This window comes from Volvox carteri (genome assembly GCF_000143455.1).
Source record: "Volvox carteri f. nagariensis unplaced genomic scaffold VOLCAscaffold_26, whole genome shotgun sequence".
In the NCBI taxonomy this organism is placed as follows: Eukaryota; Viridiplantae; Chlorophyta; class Chlorophyceae; order Chlamydomonadales; family Volvocaceae; genus Volvox; species Volvox carteri.
The window spans coordinates 588,656-606,325 of NW_003307569.1; the positions used below are offsets into that span (position 1 = coordinate 588,656).

The window sequence follows — 17,670 nt, forward strand, 5'->3', positions numbered from 1 at the left end:
TCAAGCAGTGATGCTTCTTAATATGTCACATGTCACCAGCACCAGCACCAGCACCAGCACCAGCACCAGCACCAACAACGCGGGCACACCCGGCCCTGCGCTGTGTTCCGGCCCGGTCATGGCCCCGGGTGCTTGTCGTCCTTTCTCAGGACGAGCCACCCACAGTGGAACACCCCAACAACATCAGCAACAAGAACAACAACGACAAATGCATTTCGTCACCGCACGGATATTGCGCTGCTGCGAAGCGTGTGTTTCACACGCCCGCAAGAGGGTCAATGGGATTCCCCTTCGGAGATGACGGAACGGTAACAGCACCAGCACCAGCGCCAGGGCCCGCCCCCTGCCCACATCACTTGCCCGCGCCCCACCATTGATATGCCTGATGGCTGCCTGATGGGAACCCGGCCAGCCAGCCAGCCTGCCTGCAAAAAAAGGACTCTCCTTCAGACTTCAAAGAAGCCAAAAAGTTGTCGTTGCATTGTAAATTATCGTACATCTCCAGTGCCTCTCATCAAATCTGCCCTGCCCCTTCCATCTGCTCAAACAGCAGTGCTTGATTCCAAAACTCATACCGAAAAATTATTCCTTGTTTACTTTACTGATTCGTAGCCGCATTTCCCTTCTGACGCTCTTTCCCGCGTCGTCCAGTGCCGTACACTGTATCAGCGCATGGTACGAGATAACCCCGAATCCGATCCGATCCCGCTCAAACCGATTTGAGAAATTTCCAAAACCGGACTAATGTCGAGATCGCAATAGTCGCCCACTCACCACCTGCATCTGAGCGGCGGCGGTTTCAAATGGGGCTGTACAGTCGAGGCGGGGGATGTCTCACAGGAACTGGCGAGAGTACACCCCCCCCTGTGGGCCCATGGGGGGACTTGATGAAGCCATGGGTGCTCCCAAACCCCGGGTCACACATACATACATACATGCATGCATACATGCATACATACATGCATACATACATGCATACATACAGCAGGAATACTTCTCATTGCACACGCACGCACGCGCGCACACGAGCAACAGACAACGTTGTCTCGGTAACCCGATCGCAGTTCCAATCGCAGCCCGACCAGTACAAATCCAACTACTCCATCCATCCGCATTCAGGCGGAGCATTACAGAACTAAACTAGTCTTCACCGCCACTGCTACGGCCACCGCCACCGCCACCGCCACCACCACCACCCGCACTTGTTACCAGCTGCCCAGGCTATGAGGCAATACCACCGAATCGAGGAACTTCTTATCATGCACTCCCCAGCCAGCCGGTGTACGACCAAAGTGGGTCGAAGATTATAAAACACGTGAACGCCGGAAACAAACTGGCTCCAACCGGAAGCCTCTGACCAAAACTGGAGGACATACACATACATACATACATACATACATACATACATACATACATAGGGGAGCGCTGATGTGTGCCGGCCGTCCTTTCCCGTGCGGCCTGACCCGGGGGCGGAGTGCACGAGACTAACTGGCCGTGTGCATCCGCCCCCTGCGCTGTGTTTCGGCCCTCTGGGCCCCCCGCCTTTCAGCCCACACTACAATCAGCGTCATACATACATAAATATATGCATACATACGTATGCATGCACCTTTGTCTGCTGCTGCTGTGCTGGTTACTCCAAAAACCCCTCCTCCTCCTTCACAACCCTTACAACTGGCTCTGTACTGCTAACCGCTGCCGCCGTAGCCCCTTCGCTCCAAGAAATGTCGTTTGTACTGCACCTGGCGCAGGACCTTGAGAGACGAATCCAGATCCACGTTGGGGTCTTCAAAGATCCTGGATCGAGTCGCCGCCACGGTTTCGAGAACCACCTGCATCAGCATCAGCAGTAGCATCACCAATAGAAGGACCAGTAGAAGCATCAGCAATAAAAGCATCAGAATCAACAACAGCAGCAGAAGGGCCAAACAGCATTCAAACGAATAGAAGAATCCAATCTACATCATCTAGGGTTGCGGATTCCCAGGCTCTGGGGTATGGACATGACCCACGAGGGCATGCCCCGCAGTGAACGGCAGCTTTTAATCATCAGGCTACCAGAACCAACGCTTATCCGCTTACATGCCTACTGTCGTACAAACCTACGTACCTCCCGCTCGTTGGCCGGTAGGTCGACATCCTCGTTCACTGCCTGCACCAGCCGCTGCAAACTAGCTAGCTTTCGGTGCGGCCAGCGGCGTATACCCAGTGCCCGACAGCGACGTTTCAGGTCAGTTGCGCTGATGCCCAGCGCCCGTACGACATCCTGTGCCGGCAGCTCGAACATCCCCCGAAGGGTCTCCAGCGTTAGGGCGTTACGAGGAATCCTGCCGACCACATGCACGCCGCCGCCGCCGCCGTCGCCGCCGACGACCCTTGTAGATCGCGTCAGCTGTCCTGGTGGCTCGGCGGCGGCGGCGGCGGCATCGCAGCAGAGGGCGCCGCCGCTTGGTCCTTCAGCCCCCAAGACCTCAGGACAGTCGCCGATGTCTTTGGTGGTGATGGCAGCGGGAAGGCCCCCGGTCGCTGCGGTGCCGGTGAGGGCGCCGCCGCCGCCGGCACCGCTGCCGCCAGCATCAGGGGAGCCCGCGGCGGCGACGGCGGAAGCTACAGCAGGTAACATGTCAGTATCGGATGTCTTGTGGGCGCTGTATCCCGTCGCCGCCGCCGCCGCTGCCAGCTCGGCAGCACAAGGCGACGCTGCGATCATGCCCGACGTGCTCGACTGCAGCCGCTGCTGCTGACGTGGATTACACAATCTACCGCCGCTATATGCAGTACACAGACTCATTGGGTCGTCCATGCTGATGTCCGCCGCCGAAATTGCTACGCAGGTTCCCCCGGCCGCTGTGGACGTTATAGTGCCGACGGCGGCGCTGGGGCACGGTGCCGCCGCCGTTGGCAGCAGCGGCGGCGCCATTGGCACTCTCGCCCACGCGGGCGGCGGCGGCGGCGGCTGTTGTTCCGGCGTCGATACTCCCCCCATCGTCGCACCGCATTCAAATTGATGACACAGCAGCAATTCCGTCGTGACGGTTGGGTTCGGTTGACAAGGGATGGCCGTTATAGAACTGTCGTTGCGACCGTTAGTTGCTGCCGGGGGGCTGGCGGCGTGCGGCAGCGGTGGCGGTGGCGGCGGCGGCAACGTCGCCACTGCCGCCGTCGTGGGATCAGCTCCATCACGTGGGACTGTCGCCATCGCGCCGGCGGATTGACACGGAAACGGAACGGAGAATCTGTTTGGTGCTTCTTGCTGCTGCTGCTGCTGCTGTTGAAGACCCAGCTGCTCAAACCGGTGCTGCTGCTGCTGCTGTTGCTGCTGTTGTAGCTGCTTAAACTCTTGTCTTTGCTGTAGCTGTTGTTGGTGGTGGTGGTGCAACTGCCGGCCCTGCTGCCGAAACTGCTGCTGCTGTAGCTGACGATGCGCTTCGCCGCCCGCTGGGAAAGCTGAGGCGTGGAGGCTCAAGGGTGGTGCTGGGGGATGCTGTACGATAGGCCATGGGGCAGCTTCAATCTCCGCATACAGCTGCTCCTCCAAGCCGAGGTCCATTCCGCTATCCGGATGCCAGCCGGACAAGCCTTGCGGAAGTCGGGCTTCTGCCGAAAAAGACATAAGCGGTATCGGGTGGTGCTGATGCGCTGGAGGGGAGAAAGACAGCGCGGACGAGCTTTGACTCCAAGGCCAAGGCATCATCAGTGCTGGGGCAGGTGAGGGCAAGCTGAGAGCCGCGCCCAAAGTCCCCCTGCTTGCGGGCTGATGCGACGGTTGTTGTTGTTGTTGCTGTTGTTGTTGATGGTGATGATGATGATGATGGTGATGATGATAATACTGATGTGATCGAAAAATATTTTGACTGGGCAATTCGACCGATGCGGCCGGCCGCTTCGGCTCGTAGCCGAAATTCGGACCTGACGGCACAACCTGTTGTTGCGAAGGCGAAGTAAACCCCGCCGGCAGTCCAGTCGACAAATTTGAAGGGTGAACATAGCGTCCGTCTGCGGCCGCAGCTAAGCTCGAGACGTCCTGTACACGCATGTAAGTGCCCAATTGATAGGAAGACGAGGGCGGCTGACCCGAGGCCCGAGAAGCCAAGGGTGCTTCACGCGCGCAATGCGAGCTTGTGTATAAATGCGCACTCGAGGAAACAAAATTTGCGGCGAAAGCAGGACCCAGTTCAGCAGCCGCTCTCGACGCCGGGGCATCGCTGCCGCCGCAGGTCACGAAGTCCTCCATTACAGACATCTCTTCAGGGGCGAAGGCACATCCAGTTTGAGGGTACCTCTCATAACTGTAGGACATACTGGGAAATCCGCACCCCTCGTTGTCGGTTCTGGCTTTGGCAGCCATCATTGACAAAGGACGTGCTGGACCTCCGAGATGGGCCCCGCAAGAGAGCATCTTGCTGAGCAGTTATCTTTGTAATGCTCCAAACATGTCCTGCAAACCAGAATAACGCATCCAAACGGCGACCCTGGCGATAAACGATAGCGAGGCACGTGGCAGTGAACCTAGCTTACTCCGCTGTGCAAACAAAGAAAGAGGTGCATATACGGACACTAATTATTCTCTGCAAGCTGCGACGTCAATAAAGCAGGGCATCCTCAGCGCCGTTTGTTCCATCCCGCCCGCGCGTGCGTTTCCAGCAGTGGCAGGATCGAACGGCCCAACAGGAGGCCAGTGTTTAGGACCACATAAAATCCTATGACCGCTGGCCTGCTACTAACCTTTGGGGTTGAAGACTCCGAACACCAAGGCAGCTCCAGCCACCAGGTCGCCAAGAACCCCTGTTGAAAAGCTACTAAGATGTTACAATAGACGAAGGATGAAACGAGCCAATGTACAGATGGAATAATTACTACTTAGGACGGCGGAACGCAGGTGGACGAGCGCTGAACTGGACTCCATGAGGCGAGCACGTTCCGCTCGCCCCTCAGGCAAGGGATAATCCAACCTGCAAAAAGAGCAGTTTGGCATACCTTTGGAGTCTGGGCAATGATAATTCACCGAAGCTTGGCGACTGCCTAATTAAGCCCTTTGAACATGACTATAAGTTTGTCCGCACGAGAAATCGCGTATGCCCAACACCATGGCCTTCCATGTAAATGTTTTGGCAAAGCTTGAAGCCTGCCCAAGTATATAGGAGAACCCTCCTCCAGGCGCTGCGACAACGCAGCCTTATTCTGAACATACTTTGTGTACTGCAGAAATACTGGGTAATGTGAATAATTCTCCAACTTGATGCAGAAGCGAAGCTAACGTTTGAAAATAGAAATAGTCAGCGAACTCACGCGCCCTCCTCTGCCCTCCTCACGCTCATCCACCGCCCCTTTTCCCCCCGTTTTTGACTGTTGTCGTTACATCCACATCATTTTCTCCTGTATCCCCACGGTTCAAACACTGAATACTGAAAACTGGCAGACATTCTGATGCTCCGCAAACATATATCTGGCTAAACGGCTGACAACGGGTCCACAGAGTGTTACCTATCAGAGTGCAGTCAGCAGCCAGGTCGCTTCCGGGGCCTTCCTCCCGTCGCCTCGATGCGCGTGAAGTGGCTACGAGAAACCAGTCGCCCGCAAGGAGTTAAAGCGGTTTTAGTTTAGGCTCTCCCCTTCCCTTCCCCCGCTGTACATGAACAATCGTGAGAAGGAAAGGCATTACTTTTCATCGACTTAACACTTCACCTAACCCAGGCATTGGACGACGCCACCAGCAGCTAGGAAGGACGCGAACCAGCAACGGTGACTGCTGAGCCGCCCACCCTCCTAGCCTTGTAACCGGCATGGAGGTCGAGGGCTACAGTCCAGCAGGCTGCAGACGCAACCGCTGTAATTTCTGCCGGCGCCGCCACATAAACCTTTCGTCTGCAGGCAGACTCGACGGCAATCAGGAGTCAAGACAGGCAGCACGATGAAAGATCCGCGACTCCAGGGAGGTGACATGAGGGATCTAAACCCAGGGATCTCAAGGGGGCCGGATGCGAAAAAGCTGGAGGACTTGGAGGCTGGTTCCTCCAGCTCGTATGGCCATGGAGATTTGGGCCTTTTGGACGAGCTCCCAGCACGCAGGTCCGCGAGCACTCCTCCTCCTCCTCCTCCTCCTCCTCCTCCTCCTAGCTGCGCGCGACAGCGGCCAACAAGAAGAAAATTGCCTTGCTGCACTTACTACTTACATCAACTTGATGCGCGGCAAGGGAGCTACGCTTTATGCCTGCTGTTTGTTATATATTCGACAAATCTGTACGGATTGTACAGCATCGATGGTTCTTTGAATTCTCTCAGAAAGAAAATATAACGAAAGCCAGGGTCCTACATGTCATCGACCTCCTCAAGGGGGTTTTCAGAAGGAGGTCCCGGGAAGTGAGATGTTTGGATGGTGTCATTTCCTGCTCCCCCCCGATGTTTAGCAGTATTAACACACATGCATACACTTGCAGCCCTGAACTTGCGTGCACACGCTATCGGGGCAGCGTGTATTTTGGGATGGCAAAGCTCATTTGCCATAGCGACAAGATTTGATTGTCCATCCATGCCGTCAGAACCGAACAATGTACGATACATATGTTTCGGTGAGGTTTCGACATCGCACTGTGGATCGTACGATTACGAGGTCGCATAGAGGACCACCACAACTTTTAACAGTTCCACATAAGCTTTATGGTGTGTCATAGGCTCATTTCGGTTTTTTTTGCAAGATGCAAACGGAGTTGTGGTCCCCTTTCTCAAAATTTTCACATTTAGTTGAAGTGCTCGCTATGACACGTTGGCGTGTGAGCTATTGGCATGTGCTATAGGCAAAGAGATAATCTTAAAAGTTGGCCTAAGCCTTCGCGAAGCCGGGTATCTTTAGTACCGACGCGACACGTCAGCATTGCAATAGGAGTGGGAGATGGGCACACGAAACGAACATATCGACACAAGCGAATACAAAAAAACAATAACTTTTCATGGAAATATCTTTATGAAGATTTTGGCCACGTGCTCAAAGAGCGAAAAGAGATATGTTTGTTTGGCGTCCTGCTAGCTTCCTGGGAACTAAGCATGGCATACCGAATTACTACTCATATAATAGCATCTGGAAAACTTTAATTGATTTTGCTTGTAAATGCTAACGGAAGCAACGCGGAAAGGGTTGGATTAATATCACGCCGGCGCCGCCGAATCCGTAAGGCACTGGGGGGAGCTCCCCAGACCCCCCCGATGAGTTTTTGTTTAGTTCGTACAAAGACAGGGGTTGGGGATTATCGCAACACGCGCACACCACAATCTCTCCATTGAAGTGTCTCTTGCACGCCAGGAAGCGGCGCGCACTCAGACGCTTTGACAGGAACACCGGTTGCACGGGTGACTGCTGTTGCTGAGCCCAAGCAAGCACAGACCAGTTAACCCCTACTCATTTGCTGCTGCTGCCAGCCGCCTGCCAAACGCGATTGCTCAATGCTAACGGTCATGCCTCAGCATTCAATCTCCACAACCCAATAGCCTGCAGCATCGTCAGGCACGTCCAGGCACCGCAACATGTCCCCCGTGCGTCCCGCGGGCTGCTTGCAGCCCCCGCCCACACCGAGGGATGAGGCACATCCCATCATGGGGAGTAGGGACAGGAAGAGGGACAAGTAGGTGGTCAGTTCGATGACCAGGCAAAATGGGCAAAGCACGCATGTCGTACAGTTGTGGGGAAAAGACATGTTAGGCCTCACGACATGCAGGCTGCGGGCTGATCAGTGGCCTGAGTGGACGGAATGCTGTACGGCTGGTACGGCTTTTGGGCCGCGGAACTTGTGTCTTTGATGGTCGCTTTATGATGCAACCAGTTAAGTGCATGCAGACGTGTACGAACACATACACACACATTATCGCACACACAGAGGGCATGAACTGACGCGCAAAATTCGCTCGCCTAAACCTGAAGTTGACATGAAAGATCCATTCTTGTTCATATCCCATGGGGGATGCACCATAGGGCCCCGGCCCAACCGAGCAAGGGACGTCAGGGGGGAAAAATGGACGGGACTGCTAATTACAAAGTGGAACGGCATCTAAGGTAAAGCCACATAATGGCACTTCGAGTGCCATATCGAGCAAAGTAGTGGTAACTTTTTTCGTAACAAAGAAGTTAGGGTTGTTTCAAGGCAGCCCTGCTTTGGGATATTTTAACGACGCGGCGCAAAATCACTTTCAATGTGCTCTACTGTCATACTCCACGACACCAAATCATGCAATCGTACGACTTGTAACTGCCAGTGGTTGACGTATTCTTCGAAGGAGTGTGTGGCCTGATTGTACGACGGAAGGTGTATCTGAAAGCGTGTGCATGTCCATGACCTGTAAGTACGTATTGTATGCAGCGAGGAGGAGAATTATCTTAATTAACAGCATACACTGGCAGTGCTAACGACCAACTGCCAACTGCTACCGGCATCAGCAACTAACTCGACCAGCTGACCTGTGCGGTTACTAACTAACACCCCTGAGCCCATCGCTATCGCCGTCGCAGCCATGGTTATCCTAACCCCCCACCTGCCATCATCTCACCTACCAGAGGTGAAGGGTGGAGGGAAAGAGGTGTGAAGTGGGAGGGGTAGGGTTCTCTAGCATAGAGGGGGAGGGTTCTCTGCGTGGCAGGCGGGAGCAGGCAGCGTCTGTGAGCCGTGCCTCTTATCGGGCCCCTCGCGGCAACAGGTGCTTTGCTTTGTCTTGCGCTGGAGCTCGTGGCCCGGTAGCCTCAAGGAAGAGGAGGAGGGCGCTTTCGATGAGACGTTTTATGCCATTGCCATATCATGTTACGTTTTTCGAAATTCGTCTCACAGTTACCATGCTGATAATTCTCGTTACAACGAAACATTTTCCTTGGTGATCTTATGCTTAGCTCACAACATGACATAGGGTACTTCCCTTCACGCACTACAACGCGAACGCACCAAAAAATGAACGCCTGCACTATTGCTGTCAGCTACAGGAAACGAACGGTGAGGCCATCCGGGAGCGATAAGGGGAGGCAAAACATTTCTTCCCCGACAACGCCCGGACAGATCAGCCCAAACCCTCAGATAAGACCCAGCTGCTCACAACATCAGGCGTATAAAGGAAATTACCACAAACAGGGGCTACCATTCAACCGATGGAAACCCTCATCACTCGCGCCCCCCCCGCCGCCGCCTCTTCCTGCACATCAAGGGCATTTTCAATGTCGAGCACACGACGGCTGCCATCCACTAGCGCTGCAGTTACCGACACCACATCGCGGAATACCGTCATCGCTATCGCAGCACCCAAGAGGAGCGACGCCACCTCCTCGTAATGTTGTACTACATCAGCTGTGCTGCAACCCCGCCCTCTCCGCACGCAAATGGAGGAACCCAACACGCACTGAGCCGAGCCCTCTGTCCAGCCGTCTGCAAAAGATTCATTTCTCCCGCCATCCCCTCGTGTGCGTGGCGGGGGGGGGGAGGGGGGCGGCTAACTGCCTAACCCCATCTTTAAATCGTGTACAGGGAGGGCCGTATACACGCGGAAATACGCCCCAGAAGGGATGGGGGGATGAAAATAAACGTCGCATGCACTGCCGTGTATCATTGCCGCACTTTTCATTGAACGTCGTACAGGTCTGAGCAGGTTTGCCTCGAAAACCCACGTCAGGCAAATGCCAGCCGTCCTCGCGGTATTGACCACTACCAGCCGATCAGCACCAACTGTAAAACAAACGGCCCAAGGTTGTAGGTCCAACCGCTAACGCTCTCCAGACAACAAAATGAGATGGTCAGCAACATGCCTCTCCTTGCGATGGTGTTTGAAAATTGAAAACACAAAAAAAACACTTCGCAGCAATATCTCTCCTCTTCAAAGACTTGTATGTAAACAAGTACAAAAAACACGCCGCGCGCGCCACGCCCATAAAAGGAGCCACAGACCCCTCCGTCCGGAAAATCTCCTCAAGCTCATCCACCACCAACCTGGCTGGAGCACGGCGGACTACGTGGCACGCGAAAAGGAAAAACCGCCGCAACGAAAAGCAGGCACTGGACAAACTGGGACAAACAAGGCACTGGAGACTAGACACCCACCACCAGGAGGAGCGCCAGCACACGCCGCACACGCGCACACACAAAAACATAGCCGACACCCCAGAAAGACGCAGACCCCCCCCCCACATCCACAAACCCACAAATCGACCATAATTTGACCAGGGATGCGCCTAAACGACCTCGCAACCCGAGCTCGGAACTAGCACTCGGAGCAGCAGTACGTGTCGCTGTTCACAGCAACTTGGGGTAACTAAGCACAGCATGTTCGCTTACGCCGAAAAAAACATCTCGACACCCTTGCGAGCATTCCTTGCCATGTTGGTTGCCTGAAGAACACCAACACACACACCGGCGCTAAACATGAAGATATCACCTCATCAGGGTCATTAGGCGAAGCATGGCGAAGAAGGGTAAGGCGAGGTGACGCGACACGAAGTCACGGTAGGTCAAAAGATACGAGAGCATGGGGGAACTGTGGTGCAGAAGAGAAGGGTTGGGTAGGAGGAGGAGGCAGGCGCTCCAAACGGGTAGCAGCTGTTGATGTGACGGTAGTGTTGTGCTTGTATAGGTGTCCTGCTGCTTTGCCCTTGAAGCTCTCCTTGCCTTTAAATGGTAGCGTTATCGGGGACCTTGGCGCCCTTGTCAATGACGACAATGCCGGAGCGAATGTAGATGCCTTCAGACTCGCGGGTACCCTCAGACACGCCGTCCTTGTTGACGATCCGGACGTTCTTGCCTGCGCGAGAGCGGAACGTGAAAAGGCAGGTCCGCAAACGAAGGCACAAGGTTAAGGGAGCCGAAAAACAGGAATAAGCGGTAACACGGAAAAAAATGAAGGGAAAGGAAACTAAAAGAAAGGAAAAAAGCAAAGAAGCAGGTTCCTTAGAACATCAAAACCTGCTTCCGATGGGCTTCGTGATCTGAAACACCGGAGGGATAGAAAGGAGGAAAAAAGAGACGAACGAAGTCGGGACCTGGCGCGGAACCTGGCGCACTGCTCGGGACACCGCACACTCCGTCTCAATTCAACACAATGCGTTCTGAGCCATCAGCTCTCCGGGACACGAGTCCCCCCCAAAGTCAAAAAAGAGTCCAGGAAGGAGTTAGGTAATACAGCGAGAAGGACCCCGGATAGAACCCGAGGGATTAACCCAGCAGGTGGTGGAGTCATCGGGGCCCAACGTGCCACCGCTACATCAAGTATTTGTAGTGAAGGTAGCACATCAGGGGGTAAACACGGAAGATCCCTAGGAGATGCCCTCTCTCTCGCTCCCAAAGCGACCCACCGACGCGAGCGTTCTTGTCAATGATGGCGTTGGAGATGATGCTGTTGGCGCCAATACCCACGGGCACATCCCCGGCCGCCAGCAGCGCGGCCCGCTGCTCGTCTGACTGGTAGTAGTCCGCGCCCATGATGAGGGCGTCCTGGATGGGAGGTTGGGCAGTTGGGTGGGTAAATAAGGTACAGGGAGGGAGGACGTCGCGGGCAAGGGTGGTGACGGGCTACCAGCTATGTATGTACGTGTGTATGTATGTGGGCGGGGTGTGTGGACACCAGTGGGCGGTTCGGACACCCGCACCTGGACGGTGCACCCCGAGCCGATGATGGAGCGAATACCGATGACGGCATTGGAGATGGAGGAGTCCGCCACGAAGGAGCCCTGGAACAGGACACGGGGAAAGAGGAAGGGGAAGGTACGGCAATAAAAGACGCGCCTTCAGTACGCATTCCGTACAGCGCCTTTCGCAGGGCAATGGAAATCATTTCTTCAATGATAACTACGTGCATGGCTTAGTCGTTTCTTGACAAGCGTTCCTTAAAGAGCAAGGATCGTAAAAACGACCTGTGTGTGACGTGAATGTGTACTTGACCCGAGAGGAGGAGAGAGCAAGCATCATATACAAGAAAGTCAGAAAACTCGACAATGGCCACCTCCGGAAAACCAAACATCAACAGAAATGCAGACATTTTATTTTCTTTTGTAAAACTTTGCACGTCAGATGAGAGATCAATGAAAACCACATCATTGAGAAAACATGTTGCAGAACAACACCACGCCGAGGTATAGATAAGATTCCCAGCCCCGCTTCTATCCCCAGGCCCGGCCGTTGCCCTCCGACAGCGTCGTCGAGCATCCTCCTTCCCTCCCTCCCACCCACCCACCCACAAAACCAACAATATAACACGACTACTCCCCATACTCCCCACCCAAAGCAAAGAACGCCATATCCGAAGAACACGAACGCACCTGCGCAATGATGGCGTCCGAAACCTTGCAGTTGCGGACCGTAGCGGGCGGCAACACGCGGGGGGACGTGTAGATCGGACTCTGAGGATCGTAGAACTCGAACGTGGCAGGCTGCGATACAAACACACCAATAGCCAATAGGGGGCCACAATTCCAACACCAATCAGCCGAGGAGGAGGGGGGAGCAGCAAGGGATAAACACACATAGTTTGGGAAGGAAAAACAGATAGGTCCGTATGCCTGTGTGTCCGTATGTCTGTGTGTCCGTATGTCTGTGTGTCCGTATGTCTGCCGTGCGGATCTGTGTGTATATGCATGTCTTTGTGTGATTTCAGTTCACCGGCTTAAGAATAACTACCAATGTCGGGACACACACCCCACGCTCCCATCTCCGCACAACCCCCTCTCGTACTCTCCCTGCTGCCCTCTCTCTGATAAAGGAAAAACTAAGTGAAACAACTGGCTGAAAAAACACGAAAAGCCGCCGTTACCCGGATTGGATCGACGTACATGGCGGCACAGCTTCAGGTTCTCCTCGAAGAAGCTCTTAATGGTTCCGATGTCCTCCCAGTAGCCGTAGAAGGGGTAGGCCACCACGTTGTGGTTCTTGGCAGCCTGTGTTGCATGGGGGGTGAGAGGGCGAGGAGAGGAGGGCAAGGGGGAGAACAGAGGCAGGTATTTATGCAATAATACGAAGCGGCCGCAAGGGGAAAAGGGCGCTCGGGCGCATCCCGTGTGATCGCACCCCCGAAACGAAATCAGAACTCATAGATTGGGGTCACAGGAAGATCTGGAACTTGCTAATCGAAGGGTGGATACGAGATTGAGTTGTTGATAAACCTCGTAACACACCTAAGGCCCCCCGCGCAACCGCACCTCCGGAATGATCTCGCCGCCGAAGTCATTCGCCTGAAACATATCACAAAACATTAGCACAAACAGATAATCGTTATCAACACCCCACCAAGTATAAGAGGAAAGTGGCCGAAAAAGAGGGGATTCCGGAAAGGGTGATATATCAGTAAATCAGTGCATCACGTGGAGGTATGACGACAAGAGGAGAGGGGTGATAGTGATAGCGCCGTCCGGGGTTGGGAGGGGTAAAACACACCAAACACGGTTGGAACATGGCCCCCGGGGCCGGCGCTGGGGAGTTGGGGGAGGTAAGGAAGTTGGGGGGGTTAGAGAAGTTGGAGAAGGTGGTTATTCAGGTATGCCTTACTGTCGCACCTTGGCGTATGTCTCATTAAGCAGCTTGCACAGCACCGACTTCTTGAACACGTAGATGCCCATTGAGGCGATGTACGGCTTGTCGGCCGCCTCATCCGGGGTCAGGCCTAGGGGGAGGAAGGGGGAAAGGTGGTTGGGGAGCATATGCAAACAAAGTCCAAGTCCGTCGCTACACCCGCCGCCGCCGTCCAGAATAGAGAGCGCGATTGGACAATATTCGAGTGAAGATTTAGGTCGGTGCGCCTTGGGGTGCATTATGGAATGAATTTAAAAAAGCAGATGTCGCATCACGACACAAGAAACATCCGAAGAGACGAAAAGAGGAAAATTATAAAGCACATAATGAAAATGAAAATAAGAAAAGGACAAGGCAACGGGCAGACGCTTTTCCCCCAGCCAACCCCTATCATTGCTCACAAAACCCCCATTCCATTGCTCACCCAGCACGGTGGTGTCGACCTTCATGGCGTCGAGCGCCTCCTGCGTCTTGGGCTTCTCCGCAAAGGACTGTTCGGCCGGGGTGTTTTGCATGGTTTGGGGGGCGCGGGGGGAGTCATCACACGCAAAATAAGGTAAGAACGGAGTGAGACCGAAAGGGCGAAGGGGGAGAGCGGTGTAGTGAAGAGAAGAAGAATGCGCTGGTCCGCCAGATGAAGAAAAAAATGTGAAACGCAGCACACGCCATAAAGAATTGTTTCGGGAGAAGGTGGCGGTAGTCGGTTGGAGGAGAAAGGAAAAACGGGGAGTAAGGGAAGTACCGAAATACCCTAGACGTACCAGCACACGGCGCTTATCGTCGATTTTCATGAGCCCAAACTCCTTCGCACGGTCCGAGCCGTACGCGATGCATCCGATGGTGATGTCCGCATTGGTCTCCCGGTGGTAGTTGACGAACTTCATGTAGTCCATACGATACCTGTGTCGTACGACACGGTACGGTTTCGTACGGCATAGTTAACGAGAAACGAATCAGTAAGTTTTCTGGGGGCGATATTGCTACATATATAGCCCGCAGCCACCCCACACCCTGCCAATGCGCGTATTTCTTAGCTGCTTTCGTTAGTAGTACTGCTCGTTAAACCTTTCACCCTCCTTGAGTTGAGCTCAGCTTCCTAAAACCGATTTAGGGTTCATCGCGATTTGGGTTGACACAAATCCATGGTAGCCGCTGCTTATACTTTTCATTAACGCGCCCCAGAGCATGACGGCGGCGATGGAGGTGGGATAGGTATATCGAAAGAAGCGCTGCTTTGTTTCCCTCATTGCAAAGGTTCGTAGGTGTAGTTGGTGTAGTTAGTGATTGTTGGTTGGTAGTTATTCGTACACTCACAGGTGATCGCCCGACAGGATAAGCACATCCTCGATGGCGCGGTTCTTCGTGTCCTCCAAAAGCCAGGAGTACTGCCGTACGGCATCGGCCGTTCCCTGCGCGTACAAACACAAAATTCCGAGCACAAAGACAACCAATAGATACCCCAACATTAGTCAAACAACACGTTGCTGTTGTCACTTCTTGCTGCTCCACGAGGCAGTTCCGGTCCACCACGAAAACACCGGGCCCCCCATCCCAACCCGCCCCCACCCGTCTAACCTAGGAGCTTACCCCACCGTGCATTGTGCTGCCCCTCATTCAAGTTATCTTCGGTTATGCCGCAACAATGCCGTACGCTATTCCGTACCTGGAACCACTCCTTGTCGGTGGGCGTCTGGGTCGCCGCCAGCACCTCCACGAAGCCATCGCCGCCAAACCGAACGCCGCTGCAGCGAAGAAATGTCCAGGCGATGCCCATTGCCAAAACAGGAAACCAAGATTACCCAAAGAGTTAGTAATACACGAAGAGAAACCCACGCAGCTTTCTTCCCCTGCCTGTACCGTCCCGGAAAATCCCCAACCCCATATCCGACTAGTAAACATATCCAGAGAACACACAGGATCAGCAAGCCGTCGATGGACTGATTCTACGAGTACGACATCATGTACGACAATTTATTAATTTATTAGTACGGCTAGACCCCGTACCTGCCCATGTTGTATGCACGCGCCAGGTGGCGGTTTAGCGATGTGGAGTTGAACTGGGTCAGAATGTAGATCTTGGAGATGCCGCTGTTGATGCAGTTGGACATGGGCACATCGATCAAGCGGTAGGCGCCGCCGATGGGTACGGCGGGCTTGGCGCGCTGCTTGGTGAGCGGGAAGAGGCGCGTGCCCGCGCCGCCACCAAGAATAATGGCTGTCGGGATAACAGGACGAGAACAGGGGCAACGGGGCCGGGTCGGCGGAGGAGATGAAAATGTGCGGTACTGCAGTTTGATTAACAAGCTGCTGTGTCTGTGAAGGAATTAGTTAGGTCGGCACTCTGGAGGTCCGAAACATGGTGGGAACCGGAGGGTGAGGAAGAAAGGAACGAAGGGGAAAAACAACAGTAGTGGTATTTGAAACCTCAAGCAAGCTCAGCGAAGCGCATTTCCCACCAGGAAGTGAACTGAGATGCGGGGCAGCGAGGTGAAGGGGGGAAGAAGGGGAGGATGGTGCTGGAAGGTAGGGGGAATCACGGCTAGTGCTGCGAGGTTGCGCGGCTAGGCAGCTTGGCGGCTTGACGGCTTATATTTTTTAGTATAGCGTGAGACTGCTGAGTTCAAAAGCGCCATCGATTAACGAAATCCTGGACCAAGACTTGTGAGCAAAGACGAGCTGGACCCGTCTTTCACATCCGCAACCCGGACGCAGTTATAGCGCACCAGCCGCTGATGGGAAGCTCGATCGCGGGCTGAAAAGACTTGACGCGCAATCTAGGAAGTGAATGGTTACGCAACAAAATTGGACAGAGAGCGCTCAGGCCAGGGTATCTTGCAGGAGTCGCGTCTTCCGTTGACAGCGACATCCGTGTCCAAAGCGAGGTAAACACAGCGAAAAGCATCCGAGTATCGCGTCTATACACATCATCCATTATAGGAGGACCGTCTAATCATTGATGCTTCCTTTCCACTCTTTCGAACAAAACAACTGACCCGACATCAAAGGGGACTTACATAGCACTGTGTTGGTGCGAGCCTTCGTCGCTGGCTCATAGCGAAGCTGCGGCGCCTCAATCACCGCCTTCACTTGAGGTGCACGCCGGGACCTGCGTGCAGCACCTTGACCATCAAGTCCATCCGCAAAATGTCCCGACAAAGGAGCATCCCATTATCCTACATACCTGACAACAGTTGTGCGGGCGATCCGGCTTGAAGTAGGGCGCACGATCCGCATTCCGCGCAGCGCTTCGCTTGAAAAGCTGGGGACGCTCTTCCTGTCCGAACACTGCGTCGTGGACGCCACGCAACGCTGTGCATGCAGGGCAGCCATTTTTACTTTGACAATGGCAATTTGGTCACGGATCGGTAATAAGCAAATTGGCTTTCACCATTACCCAAGGCGATAAGGTCTGAGTACGGCGTCGCTCTAGGCAAGGGTAATGCATGTTGATTAAGTGCTCGTCCTGTAGTGTAGTACGGCAAGTGCGGCGCGGGAGGAGCAGACCGGAATTGGCCAGAGGACAGTGACTGATACGGTAGTGCGTTACAAAGATTAGCTGGGAACAAAGCGCTGAATCCAGACAACGCTAGTTCGCCAGTCAACCGTGCAAGCAAGCGCAAGTCAGAACGTCGTCTGTTGGGGATTTTGAATTGTTTAAATAGTGATTTACTTTGTATTCGGGACCCAGCTCAATAGTAAAGTAGATAAGGCGATTTGACGTTGCTGGCATATCGGTCGCCAGTAACAGCGAAGTGATGGCAGAGCGCGAGCAATCGCGCGGCGGAGGCCAAGAAGGCTTGGAGGACATCCTCCAACAGCGGGACGAAGGAGGACACCAGAATGGCGGAGCACCTAGTTACCCGGAGGGGGCCGATGCGGTGAGTAACAGACGCCAGCTATTGCTCCGCGCGGTCAGACTGTAGGCACAGCCAGCCGCCGCAAGTTCTGTTATATCAAAGGCATGGGAGAGACCGGACCCAGTTTTAAAATAGCGGGAAAGGGATGCGCCGCCGCTGTTGTTTGACCAGGCTGGATTAGAAGCTACGGGTCAGGCTTAGCTTATGAAGAACACGAATCTGTAGACCGCGAGTGGCCGACTCAGAGTATTAGTGCTCGTGAGGTTGGGTCCGTTTCCGGTGGATGGCGCCGC

The 17,670-nt window shown here is 54.2% G+C and overlaps 2 protein-coding genes across 2 annotated transcripts in view; both read right to left on the reverse strand.

Annotated features, from left to right (window-relative positions):
• The window catches only part of VOLCADRAFT_92456 (RWP-RK domain-containing transcription factor), a gene marked incomplete at both ends in the record, with an annotated part of 7,540 nt that extends 4,620 nt beyond the window's left edge, over window positions 1-2,920 (reverse strand). The window contains 3 exons of the mRNA XM_002951903.1: window positions 775-809; window positions 1,694-1,832; window positions 2,111-2,920. Of these exons, the coding sequence (XP_002951949.1) occupies window positions 775-809; window positions 1,694-1,832; window positions 2,111-2,920 (984 nt within the window). The remainder of the gene's footprint in view (window positions 1-774; window positions 810-1,693; window positions 1,833-2,110) is intronic.
• A 5,897-nt stretch (window positions 2,921-8,817) lies between these two features.
• Window positions 8,818-16,877, reverse strand: VOLCADRAFT_75183 (uncharacterized protein). The gene is made up of 14 exons (XM_002951904.1): window positions 16,702-16,877; window positions 16,535-16,626; window positions 15,525-15,735; window positions 15,184-15,262; window positions 14,835-14,929; window positions 14,282-14,420; window positions 13,945-14,011; window positions 13,505-13,611; window positions 13,151-13,183; window positions 12,785-12,889; window positions 12,275-12,385; window positions 11,606-11,686; window positions 11,312-11,450; window positions 8,818-10,761 (listed from the first exon to the last, which is right to left on the reverse strand). The coding sequence occupies exons 1-14, from the start codon at window positions 16,848-16,850 to the stop codon at window positions 10,631-10,633; spliced, it is 1,539 nt and encodes a 512-aa protein (XP_002951950.1). The 5' UTR covers window positions 16,851-16,877; the 3' UTR covers window positions 8,818-10,630.
• Between the last annotated feature and the right edge of the window lie 793 nt (window positions 16,878-17,670).

Excerpts from the sequence above, each read along its gene's own strand:
- VOLCADRAFT_75183 (XM_002951904.1), bottom strand. The coding sequence starts at position 16,850 with ATGGCTGCCCTGCATGCACAGCGTTGCGTGGCGTCCACGACGCAGTGT. Across the intron at positions 13,184-13,504 it reads TTAATGAGACATACGCCAAG|GCGAATGACTTCGGCGGCGA; the intron begins GTGCGACAGTAA and ends GATATGTTTCAG. Across the intron at positions 11,451-11,605 it reads GCTCGGGGTGCACCGTCCAG|GACGCCCTCATCATGGGCGC; the intron begins GTGCGGGTGTCC and ends CCTCCCATCCAG.